Source organism: Myripristis murdjan, chromosome 13 (assembly GCF_902150065.1).
Source record: "Myripristis murdjan chromosome 13, fMyrMur1.1, whole genome shotgun sequence".
In the NCBI taxonomy this organism is placed as follows: Eukaryota; Metazoa; Chordata; class Actinopteri; order Holocentriformes; family Holocentridae; genus Myripristis; species Myripristis murdjan.
In genome coordinates this window covers 39916858-39930698 of record NC_043992.1, presented here as the reverse complement: position 1 = coordinate 39930698, position 13841 = coordinate 39916858, and the positions used below count along the sequence as shown (strand labels likewise).

General features: G+C 38.7%; 1 protein-coding gene across 1 annotated transcript in view; it reads left to right on the top strand.

Moving 5' to 3' along the window:
- LOC115370794 (polypeptide N-acetylgalactosaminyltransferase 17-like) overlaps positions 1-6258 on the top strand; it is a 29171-nt gene extending 22913 nt beyond the window's left edge. The window contains exons 10-12 of the mRNA XM_030067972.1: positions 894-989; positions 3038-3199; positions 5679-6258. Of these exons, the coding sequence (XP_029923832.1) occupies positions 894-989; positions 3038-3199; positions 5679-5813 (393 nt within the window). The 3' untranslated portion in view covers positions 5814-6258. The remainder of the gene's footprint in view (positions 1-893; positions 990-3037; positions 3200-5678) is intronic.
- The last annotated feature ends 7583 nt before the right edge of the window (positions 6259-13841 follow it).

The following is a 13841-nucleotide window of genomic DNA, read 5'->3' as shown; positions in this document are numbered from 1 at the left end:
AAATAAATGTAGAAATAAATAAATAAATGTAGAAATAAATAAATAAATGTAGAAATAAATAAATAAATGAAGAAATAAAAGAAGGAATAAATAAATGAATAAATGTAGAAATAAATAAAAGTATAAATAAATAAATGTAAAAATAAATAAATAAATAAATAAATGAATAAATAAATGTAGAAATAAATAAATAAATACATGCATAAATGTATAAATACACAAATAAATAAATAAATGCATGAATAAAAACAAAAATATATAAATAAATAAATGTAGAAATATTTATTAATTTAATTATTTATGCATTTATATATTTATATGCGTATTTATTTATTTATTCATTTATTTATTGTTTTGTCATTTTTCGTCCCTCATAAAAATTACTCATACAGATCATAAAGATAACAGATGTTTTATTGACTGATGCACCGACACTTTATATTCAGTTTTTAATGCAAAAACTGCATTACACATTGCATAGTTTAATTATTTGCACTGTATACTGTTTGTATGTTGTGTTGTTTTTCTTTGTATTTTGATTTTTAGTCATATGATGAGAGCCAGCCTCATTCCATTCTGGACTGTGCAATGACAATGAAGCTGACTTTGACTCTGAATGATAAAAGCATCTTAAGGACAGTGAAGGTGTGGTGGTGAACCGGTGGAGTGTGTGTTTGGGTGTTCATGCAGTATGAATCAGGGACAGTAATGTGCCATTTTACAGAGGGTTTGTGTTTGTTTATGCACGTACCTGTGAGGCTGCACACACCACTGTGTGTCTGTTGGGGAATGGAGGAAAAAACAGATATTTTGCTGTGTTGTTGCAAAAGTTTAAAGTCTATTGTTAAACCACAGCTAGAACCCCACCCTTTTTTTTTTTTTTTTAATTTCAGATTCGAAACTCTAAAGTGAGCCACCTGTGTATGGATCAGGGTGTGAAGGAGAACCACACAGCCACCCTGCACCCCTGCCATGGGTGGGGCCCTCAGGTACAACATGCACATCATATTCTCAACAAAACACACCAACTGCATACTTTCCAGTAACCTGTTTGATCACCTGTCCCTCTGAAAAACACACACCTCATGCAGGCTTGGTCTAAACACCTTTAAGAAAATGTTCAAGGATTCAAGGATTCAAGGAACTTTATTGTCATACCAGTTCACACTTACATGCTAGTGGTACGAAATTAGCACTCAGGTCCCGGTATAAGCCAAAAAACCCCCCCGAAAAAAAGACCAGAAAAATAAGTGTAAATATAAGTGTAAATATAGAATATAAGATATATAAGATATATAACAGTATATATATAACAGTATATATATAACAGTATATATATATATATATATATATATATAGGTATAAACAGTATATATAAACAGTGTGTGTGGATATAAACAGTATGTAAACTATAAACAGTATATGTAAATAAATGTAAACAGCATATATAAATGTAAATAAAAATATAAATAAAAATATAAATATAAATAAAAATAAAAATATAAATATAAATAGTATATATATAATAAGTATAAATAAACAGCCTATATATAAGTAAGTAGTATATGTGTAATAAATAATAAATATAATATATATATATATATATATATATATATATATAAGCAGTAAATATAAAAATATAGAGAAAAATATAAACAGCCTATGTAAATATAGACAGTATATATATATATATATATATATATATATATGTGTGTGTGTGTGTGTATATATGTATATATATATGTATATATAATATATACAGTGTAATATAGAATGGACCAAGCCACAGAACCTGATGCCCGGGACTAGGATTCATGGAACTGTTGGACTTGGTCAGTGCAGAATTAGCTTAGTGCTAAACACGCATGTTAGTAATATTGCACTTATGGTGGAAAGTGATTTGTGCAGGAGAAGGGAGAGAGAGAGAATGAGATGGGAGACTACAGAGCATGGCTCGAGTTCAACAGTCTGACAGCTGCAGGGAAGAAGCTGTTTCTGAGTTCTGCTCTAAGGATAAAAAAAAATATTGAAAACCCTGAGTGAGTATGTGTCAGTTCCTTAGGTCACCGGACTCCTCTTTTTAGCTTGTAGTGCTTGACTGGTGCTCTGGTTATGACTCTTGTGGCTTAGTAACTATTGCTAAGCTGAATTGATTGTAACTTAAAGCAGCATTGTGCAGTTTTTGAGATGAATGACTGTGCTGCATATTCCACAGTCATGTTTACCAAATTGGTCAGACTATCAGAGAGACAAAAAAAAAGGTTTAGATAGATAATTTTGTCACTGTTGTTTAGGAGCAAGCTCCAGCTCATTTAAAGTTGGCATTGGAGTCAGATTGACACGGCTAAGTCGACTGAAAGAGGATGGATGTATAGAAAGTGACCATACCTGACCTCAGGAATTCATTGGGGTAATAGAGCGGATCTACAGCCTCTCACTCATGGTGCACAGGACACTCATCTCTACTCGGGTCTGTTTTTACTCAGATTTAACTAGGACTTTGGTACCGTCAGTGCTGTTATGAACAACACTTCGCATTCAAAACAAGGGAAAATTAAACCAGCATAATGAGGAGAGGTCCCTGTTGGACATGCATCCTTCATGATTTAGAAAACATTTTCTCAAGGGAAGTTGCCTGAGGCACTACTCAGCCGACTCTGATTGTATAGCACTCACTCAGATGCTTCTCGACTTATTCAGCTATACAGGTCAGGATCACAGAACTTACAGTGCTGGGTCATTTATTTCGAGAATTATTTAGGACAATTGTCTTCACCAGCAGAGGGTTTACAATGTAAATTAATACAGCGCAGGTCAGCATAGTAGGTTAGTAGGTCAGTAGCTTAAAAACGTTCTATTCTTAGTTATATTAGCATTCAAAAAAGCCCACAGAGACAGTTTTGCTTTGTAACAAAATTCCCCGTCAACATTTGGGTACTTAATGAGAATGTTTGAGAAATAAGAGCACAGTAAGATGTTCCATGTTTCCCATTACCTTCACATTATTGTATGTTTGTGCGTATGTGTTTACCCCCAGTTAGGACGCTATACCAAAGAGGGCCAGCTGTTCCTGGGCCCTCTGGGCAGCACAGGGGAGGACACCCGCTGCGTGGTGGATGACCAGGTCAGCAGCTTCCCTCAGCTCCTCAACTGTGACAAGGTGCCAAACGTGAAACAGAAGACGTGGCATTTCACTCAGGTGAGGAGCAGAAGACATGTAGAGACATGAAAGGACTGTTCTCTTCCAGTGTGCTCAATATGTTGACTATTGACTGTTCCTTCCTAAGAAAAGCATTAGATTATGTTATTTCCATACGTCTGCATTTATCAGTTCTGCACTATTTAGGGTAAGTGAATGTGTAAATCTACTGTCTGTAAACCTATGGCGAATATTAAAGGCTCATTTATGCTTATCATTAAATAAGGATACGGGCGGAGCCGTCTGCCTGGACTCTGCTTTCATTTTGGCTGCAGTTGTGCATGTTTTCAGAAAGCTTGAAGATATGGACAAAATGGAGCGGTACCACTGGAAATGAAGGCAGTGTCGCCAGTAGTTCAAGTGACACTGGTCTATGAGTGAGACACAATGAAGACATTTTAAAAATTGATAATATTAGAGAAAATAATTCCCCATTCTCATGTCTTGATGTATTTAATGACCTCACAGGCCACTGTCGTCTGTAATGCTTCCTCTGTTGTTGTCAGAAACGTTTGACTCTGAGCTGCCCCCTTGTGGAATTATTGTGTAGCATCCAGGACAGAATAAAGGATGCATGAAAGTATGAAGGCAGTGACAGTTATTTGACGCAATTAATATATCTGTATTTTAGAATCCTGTCAGTTTGCATCACCTTTTAAGTTCTTGGAGCTGGAAAACATGAAAAATTGGACAGCAGGGTTTGAGTTGATGATGAGAAAGTGCATTAATGCAAGTAGCTGGCCAGGTAGGAAAAGCTAATGTTAGCCAACAAGACAGGCGCATTCTTAAGTAGTACTAGCGCTGGCATATATTATGCTAATGCGTATATTTAAATGACATGGAAAATGCAGCAGAGCTGTTCTACTGAGTAACCCTGCCTTAAAAATATAAATCTCTATGTCATATTTTTCTCTAACTGGAACCATAACTTTTTAATGAACATAAACGAACATTCAGGAAGACCTTAAACGACTGAGACCACAACTTCATGGGGAAAATGTTTATTGAGGTAATATATCAAAAGTGCCATAGAGGGCTTTTTCCATTGACTTCCATATTTTCGGACTTTATCTTTTGTTTTGTTGTCAGCATAGTCACCACTTTGGGCCAACAGGAAGAACTGCACATTAGGCCGACAATACACAGTACAACTTACATGCAATCTGTTGTATGGGTAACACTTTACAATAAGAGTACAACAATTAACGTTAGTTAACGTTAGTTAATGCCGTAATGGTTAATTAACTGTTAGTTAATGATTATTATGGCATTTACTAATGTTAATAATATCTACAATAACCCTTAAATAACATATAAATTAATACCTTAGCATGAACAGCATTAGTACATGATTCTTAGACACATTAGTTAACAGTTAGTTACCTGTTACTTCATGTTTATTACCTGTTACTTAATGTTTATTACCTGTTACTTAATGTTTATTACCTGTTACTTCATGTTTATTACCTATTACTTCATGTTTATTACCTGTTACTTCATGTTTATTACGGCATTAACTAACGTTCATTGTTGTACTCTTATTGTGAAGTGTTACCGTTGTATGTTGTAAGTTAAATGTTTACCATTGCTGTCACCAAACCCATATGGAATATTCCAAATAATGATGCAAATCCAGTTCATGATTTTCATTGGATGGAACTCCATGCAAGCAAACTGCATGAACAAGTTTGATCTTCGCTGTTGCCACCTGGCTCAGGCAGATGTAGTGCTTAAATACTCCGTACATAACATTTTTATATACACTGTCAAGTCAATTTTGATACCTTGGTATAATTACTGTTTACAAAAAAGCACACCATGATCGAGACGACTTGTATCCTGTCAGCTGCTGATCTCACTCCAGTGGTAATGACAGCACTTGCATTTTTCACTCTTTAAAACCACATTTCCAATTAAAACCACTGCGGATGGTGTTAGGCGTCCCTCCGCTTCCTCCCTGGTTTTGCTCCATGTACATTCATTTTCCTTTTTCTTTACTCAAGATAAACATGTTAGAAGTAAATCTCCCATCTGTCACTGGTTTAAGCATCTGTGATTATGAGACACTGACAGTTTTAGCTCTGTAACCAAAGAACAATGGCATCTTTCTGTTTTGTGTTGTAAAGGAGTTTAACTGATTTTCCACCTAATGAACCTGATGGCTGCCAATCCTCTTGGCACTGGCCTTGTTTGTAGTAAATATATTAATGTCTCAAAATGAATGTATTGATGTTTAAGTACGACATGAAGTGCCTTTTTATAAGTTAAACTGTGTCATGTCTTTCCACTTCCCATGCAGTATGCTTTTGGGCTACATTAAGTGCTCTCTTTGTCATTTTAAAACACGTCGCCTCCCAAGGTTAAATGAGGAACACATCTGTCCATCTCCTCGTGCCATATGTCAGGGCTGTTGTGGTACCCAGGCCATCTGTAAGACCTGTTAAAAACGAGAATGATGTCTCTCCTTCTGCCACCCCAGAATGAATCAATCATAAATCGAGCCACGGGACGCTGCCTGGAAGTGGTGCCCGCCAACGTTTACTTCGGCCACCTGCTGGTCCTGCAGGCCTGCTCGGGGCAGAGGTGGACCATCAAGAACACCATGAAGCAGTAGTCACCCTGCCAGTCTGCTGGGACCAACAACACCAAGGGCCATTTTTTTAAAAGAGCTGTTGCTGACAAACGCAGAGAGGCCGCATGCCTACTCAGCTTTGCCAAAGGACATCTGATGAAGCAGAGGCTGATGTCATCGTCCTCTTTACAAAAAGAGACCGATGGAGGATAAAGAGATAGGCTGGACAGAATATAACAGTATGGTGACTGTTTTGGGAGCTGGTCGTTTTTACAGACCGGGCATTATGAAAGACAAAAGTGTCGCATTAAGACTGTTTCTCTCTCCATCTGAATACGACAACCCTCTGATGTGCTGTTGCCATAATTCCTTGTATCTGCCACCTTCTCCACTTTGTTCTTAGGTGTAAGGATGCTGATTTTGCCAAAACTCTGTGTCCTGTCAGGCATTTTGGTAGAGTCTAAAATGGAGTGTGCATCCTTCTGTGGAAAAAAAAAAAAAGATTTTATCTGCGCCATGGAAACTTATCTGCGTCATTTCATTATGTGTCATGTTACCAAATGTTTTTTAAGATGTGCGGAGGAACAACATATCCAGAACAGATCTTTTTTAGTCATATGCACGGGTTAAATGAAATTGCTTGATTGGTAGTTAGTTAATTATAGGCTACATCAGTAGTTCTCAACCTTTTCAGCTCAAGACACCCAAAAACAATATATAATATTTTCTCTTTTCAGGCTATTTTATGTGATAACGTTTTGGAAGACGTGTAGGCTGCGAGGAATTATTTCACAAGAAAAACACATTCATAAAAATCATTGATAAATAATAATGTTGGAGACTTACTTTTAAATCAGATAATGTAAACCCCCTACCCTAATTTTATCCTCGGGAGCGGTTGAGGGCCACTGGGCTAAGTTATGTTTTTATATGTTGTGAATTCATCTGTTCTTTACTGTTGTGGGTTTTTTTTGTTTGTTTGTTTGTTTTGTTTTTGTTTTTTTGTTTTTGTTTTTTTTTTAATTCAAAGCATTCTGTAGCCTCCAATGCAGTACATCTAGTAGCATGATTGTTAGTATGCACATGGGGAAAAAAGTTTTAATTTTCGAGATCCTTGATAATGTAGAGCTAGTTGATTCATTCTGTCACCTGCTGAGTGCCATACTGTTGCAGACAGCCGAACCCAAGAGGCTGCAGCCTGAAGCACTTTCTCTGGACACTGAGATGAAATGGCACACTGTGAAGGGGAACGGAAGATTGAAGTAAGAATGGAATAGTGCACAAATTTATTGGTCGTGTAAACACTGAACCCCTCCAAGGCCAGTGTTGTCAGTGTACTGAGATGTATCTGATGTCATGTATTCAATTCAATTCAATTCAATTCAGTGTTATCAGTTGGATTTTCTCCCAAGACTGTCTTCCAATAAACAACTGGTTTCCTGATTTTGCATTGTTCATCTGTGGTTTGTGATATAGTGAATGAATCTTCACATTTACAGTTTTACCAAATTAACTGGATCCTATTCAAAGTAACAGTAAGTTCTTTAATACACTTCAATTTCACAGTCTGTCTCAAGAAACTATGGGCACTAATTGAGTCAGTAGGGCAAATCTCTTGTGCACATCAAGCTGTTATTACTATTATAGTTAACCAACAGATAAAATATATATATATATATTTTTTTTTATTTGATACTGATTAACTGACATGTGGAAGTCCCTCATTTCTGTATTTCTGCATTTCAAATAGAGATTCATTGCAAACTAACAGCTACCATGCTGAGCCACTTACTTTTTCCTTGCTCCCTCCATTTGCATGGTTTTGGTGTAATTTTATTTTCACGCTGTGGAACTGCCGGCTGATTAGCCCCTCAAATGAACTCCAAACAGATTATTTTGAAAAGAGATTTCACCCTCAACTTGCAGCTGCACGGCATCTGTTGGACCTGCAAAGGCCAATTTGGCTTATGAGTAGTTTAATCACATTCACCGTGTAAGCGGCACACGAAGGGAAAATATTGCACAACAAGCACGGCAGCAGGGTGGTCTAACATTGTCCTATAAATGGGAGGCTACAGTTTCAATCCCACAGCAGCTCTGCCCCCCGTCAAAGTGTCCTTGAACCAGACACTGAAGCCCTCCTTGCTCGCTCACACCGAGCTGCCCTGGGTGAGAGCATCAGCTAAACGCTTAAAATGTAAATGTAACCGAACAGGAGGAGCCTGCCGGGAGCACAAGGGCCTGTTTCTAGGAGAGCTGTGGAGAGGATAGTGTGGCTCTGGAGGGCAGAGACTGTATGCTAACACACTGAATGCTAATCAGACTCTTAAACAGCAGGCCTGCCAGTCGCCCCATGGCTCGCCCTGTTTGCAGGGGAGCAAAAACACATGAAATTTTATTACACAAGCCTGGTTACACAAGGCTGCTTACAAAACCTGGCAAATGTTGCTCATTATAATGAACAGTAAATGACAAAAAGGGCAGTACACCGCCAAAAAAAAAAAACTATTAATAATAAGGCACGTGACACATGATTCAAGAAAATTCTGGAAACAAGTTGATTCGTGTTGCAAACAAGTGGGATTATTTCATTCCATTGGCAGATTTTTTTTTTATTTATTTTTTTTTTACCCTTTTAGAAGAAAAATAAAATTTTAATACTGGATATGAGAAGAAATGACTTGTCAAGGCAGAGATTTTTTTTGCAGTGTTGTGCGGCCTTTAACCGTGCAGACCAGTGGCTGGATTGCTCACATACAAAACCGCATTATAGGCAGAAAATACTTTACCAAATGGTATTTAATTATTAAAACAATGGAAAATTTTAGTTACAATAGCTACAATTTAGTTACAATGCTGGTCAAATGACATCATGCAAACCTGAATAATCTGAGGAAGTTGCCCATTTAACCTCACTCTGTAAATGTTAAAAAGCAAAGTAATCAAAAATGTAGTGTTTCCTCATGCTATGACATTGCTGGGGCTGTGTGACCTTGTTTTTCAAATCTGATTATCGGTAATGATTTCCATATTGAGGGTAACCTTCCTAATGTGCTTCTCTACAAGCTGATAAGGAAACCTGTTGCTGTATAATCTGGAGAAGCAATGTCGTGAAAAATGCTGTCATCAGTATTTGGCAGGTGGCTGCGTGGTTGGTAATTCACATCGCATGCTTACGTTTTATTCCTGGACAAGAACTTAAGACATGCATGATACACTGTCGGGTCAGACTTGCTTGTTTTTGCTGCTGTACCAGTTATGTGGTCTTGATATGATGTAAGAGGTGTTAGTAGCTGGGTTTCCATCCACCTATTTTTATTCGCATTTTCAGAAATTGCGAAAACAAACTTGGATGGAAATGCCAGAAATTTGAAAAACGGCCGAAAATTCGCAAAAAAGTTTTGACGCTTGGAGGGGGTGGATTTCTCAGCGTATCGATAAAAGAAAATGCGACTTTTTGCTGTGGAAACAGGTTTTGCGAATAAACGATGACTGGACCGAATACCACGTCACACTTCTACACTACAGTCTTATTATTAGTTATTATTATTATTATTATTATTATTAGTCTCTTATTCCTTATTACGGATGGTTCGGTACGAAGTTAGCGCTGCCAAAATAGTAAGCAGACTTCTCCCAAGAGCCGACAAGTTCAGCAGGAATCTGTCCCTGATCAGCTGTTGAGTGTCAGCTGAGTGTTTGTTGTTGTTCAGTCGACACACAGACGCTATCTTATGACATCATCTCACGGCGCACTCTCCTCTCAATAATCGCAAAACAAAACTAATGGAAACAGGCAGAAATTTGCATTTTCTTTTGCGCATTTTGACAAAATTCGCTCAAAAATTTCAATATATTTGGATGGAAACCCAGCTACTGTTACTGTTCTGTAGGCCTCAGCCCTGGACTCTCTCCTCCTCCTCCCTGTGCAGTGGGCGGTGCCAGGGTATCGCCAGCCAATCAGGGCAGCCCAATCAGCTCATCAGCTGCAGCTTGAGGGGTATAAAGCCCTGCGTTCCAAATCACATACTTCTACTTTTTACTTTTAGTATGTACTGCAGCTGCCCTTACAAAGTATGCAGTGTAGTATGCAGTATGCATGTGCATGCATACTATTGGGACACACTACATACGTCCTCCCTGACCTTTGACCCTCTCACTCACTTCCTCCGCCGTCCGTAGCGCCACATTTGAATGTTGTTGTCAAAATGGCGGTGCTGTTTCATACTGCGCTGCCGTCTGTCTGATTTCTGATCTTCTGTCTTCCTGTCGCTGCTGCTGTACCTGATCCAGTTTTGTGAGATATGTGTGTGTGTGTGTGTGTGTTGTCGTCCCTATGTGGGCGTGGCCTGTACACACAGCTCAGTCAGTGTGAATCTTGTGAGACTTTGATTTATTAAGATTTGTTCGAGCCAGGAAGCCAGGGAGGGAGCTGCCATTTTGGTTTCAGTCCTTTCTCTCCTGTTTTTGTGAATGGTAGGAAGCTCTAGGTTTGTAACTTTTTCTTTTCATTAGATCAAGAGCCATGTGTTTCCCAGATAGGGACTGTAGTTTATTATGTTGGCCTGTGCTCTCTTTGATGTTTATGCTTCATGTTTCCTCCCATGTCTCCTTGGGTTCTTCATCTGGCTTTATGTGACTCCCCTGTGGCCCTGGATCATCTTGGGGATGTACCAGAGGATCATATGGATGAGTTGTCTTGGAGACAGGGTTAGTGATTTACACTCAGCAGAGACTTCAAGTAGTCAGTATTTTGTTTCAAAGACACTTTGAAATGTCCAACATGTTTTGACTGTCACATCGGTCGGTCTCTCTAAACATCGCTCCAGCCTGATGTCACGTTTCTTATTCCACTGATCTACTAATACAGCCGTCTCAGTCTTTTTTTTTTTTCTTTCTTTTTTTTTTACCCTTGCTGTAGAAGTGAATGTGCAGAATGCTGATTGGACACCAAATGATAAACCCTGTTTTGATTTGTTTAAATTTGATTATGTCGCTATAAACCCAGAGGATGACAGTCTTTGCTGTTTTACAAGAACTGCATTTATTACAAGGATAAAAAAAATAAAACTTAAACTGTAATTTAGAAATGTATTTTCTCAGATTTCCTAAATTATACTGTAAATATTATAAAATATATTAAAATCATCTCTTGGTCACGTGAAGGGTCCCAGCTGTCATGCAGAGGATCACATGTAAAGCAAATGAAAGAAGAGCCTATCCTGTGTTTCTAATGTGAACCCAGGAGGAGTAGCTGTTACATTTAGAGCTAACAGGGATACAAATAATAAATTATAAGTGATACCTTATTGAGCAACACAGGTAAGGTAAAATGGCTGAACCCGTATTGTGAAAGAGTAACTAGTATTGATAATTATTTTAATATGGATCCATTTACACTGTTAAGCATGGGAGTTTTTTGGGTGTCAAATGGAGTAAAAGTGCTTTCTTTACTCTTCCAATCAATAGAGGGGATTTATTTCTTTTTATTCCTCTGACAGAGTTTTATGGACTGAGCTGCATTTAAAAAAACACAAAATAATGTGAGCACTGTTCTCACTGTGTGACCTGGGTGACCCAGAGATTATTGAGACTGTCAAAAAAAAAAAAAAAAAAAAAAAAATTAAATTGTCTGTAGCGAAGATTTAATTTTACTGACAGACATCTTGTACGTTCATGTGAAAATGGCTGCTTTGTGTATGATAATAAACTAGTCATTAACAAAACACAATAACAATACACAGTTATCCAATGTAAAAGAAAATGAAAAGCGCTGTTAAAAAATGCTTTTATTGCATCACTGCTTCATCCTTTGAGTTTGTACAGATTTCTTTATTTACAGACTCATCATTTTTATGCCACTAATAAATAGTACAACTCAAAGTTATGCTCTCTAGTCTACTTGTTAAAATGTTGTACATGCAAAGTATGTGTATGTGCTTGTCATGTAGATATGCTTTCATATTATGTACAAAGTTACACAACAAAAAAAATCATGTGGGATCCATCCACCGTGCTACTGAAGAGACTTTGTGTGTTTCCCCGTCGTAATTAAAATTCTACTTCAGTGATCAAGACATGCGCTCATTTGGAGAGGATGGGACAGTGTCATTACAGCAGAAGTGTAACCACAGTGACTGTAACCCAAATCCCAAATACACAAAAGACTCAACTGAACAAACAAACAAAAACGACCTTCTTCTCAAAGACCAAATAAATAATGGTATTCTTTTTCCAGCTGATCAGTATTTAACAACAGTGAATTGCTGTTAATTAAGGTAGAAATGTCCCACCCGTAAAGCTAGAGTGGCATAATAATAATGATAATAATAATAACCAGTGTGACCTACAAGGCTATTTCACACATTATGCTCTTTATTCAGTCTCCAATGCAGTGTTATTAAATAATCTCTACATGAAACCTTTTCCAGGTCAAAAGGACTCTTTCTGCCATAGGCAAGAAATCTATTCCTATAAATATACTGGGTTTAAATATGTGTTCACATACAAGTGTTGCTCTACCATTAATGCTGGCAGGTCAAATTCAACCCATACATGTGACATAAAAATCCTCCAATGTTTTAACACTTTTGTTCAACATCGACTAGACATTGTGAATATTAATGCCATGATAATCCTGTTTTAAGCTCTCACTGTGGAGAGAGAGAGAGAGAGAGAGAGAGAGAGAGAGAGAGAGAGAGAGAGAGACAAACACCATGATTGGGACAAGAGCATGAGGGTAAATTGCACAACAGTTTCTCAATTCACCCCTAGATGGCACTCTTGCACAAACCTACAACTTCATTGGAATGGCTGGCTGGCAGGTGCAGCACACAAAACAACAACAAAACAAACAAACAAACAAACAAACAAACAAACAAAAAACAAAGAAAAATAGAAACAAATCAAAGGAGCAAAACAAAACCAACATGACAGACGTATTCTAGCCTCAAAATGCCCGTTTGGTCTTGTGTTTCCATGCGGGAACAGAGAAAGCGTCTGCATGGCGTTGTCTCTATGGCTTTGGCAAGCGGGGGCCGAGGACGCCAGCAAGAGGCTCCTGCACCACGTGGCGGTCTGCTGTGGTGAGATGAGGCGGCGGCCTCCTCGCTCGCTGTGGCCCCTCCCTGCACCTCCAGCCCCGTGTGAGCACAGTGCACACACAGCCGCACTGTACATCTCCAATACACACCGTGCAGACACTCTTTGACACGGGTTACCGTATTTACAGACGACACCGCCTCAGTGGCGTGCGGTGAGATAACACGGGCGTGTCTGAGCCCCGGGACGCCACGCGTGGTTCAACATGTTGAAACGAGAGTCGGTGCAGGAGTTCAGAGCTCACCCCAGCCGTAACCGCGTGATCATGGGAGACCAGTGGCGGATTTAAGAAATTTGGGGCCCAAGGCAAAGGCAGGCATGGGGCCCTCTGAAATGAGAAGACAACACACAAAACAGGGGCCCCCGAGACACATACCATAAGCATTCTGCTGGCATTTTAGCGAAAGGATTTTAATCAAAAACATAATTCATGTGCGCAAATAAGTAATAACTGTATTAACCATAACTGTATGAGGAGTTTTATGGGGCCCTCAGGAACTTGGGGCCCTAGGCAGACGCCTAGTTTTGCCTAATGGTAAGTCCGCCCCTGTGGGAGACGATGGGTGAAAACGTGGCGTTCACTTATGATCAGCCAATAATGTAACGGTGTATTTTTGCCTCAACCCCCTTAGGATTTTAAAGGAAAAATGCACGCTAAAATACAGTTAAAGACAGCTGTTGGTGATGGGTGTGCCTTGCATTTCTGGGCCCTTTTGTTGTTTTCCTTATTCCAGCTAATAACTGGCCTCATGCTGATGATGTGGCGTCCGGTCAAGATGTTTCCTGCACAGCAGCTACAACGGAGTTTGACAGCAGAACAAAATGTCAACAGTCAAAGTCAGACTTCACCTCCTCAGAATCAAGGAGCGTCTTTTCCAGACTCGTCATTCGATGCTGATGTTGTGTGTTCATATAAGGTAAAAATCTTTGAACAGACGGAGATTCCACTTTCTCCACTGAGTGTTAGCC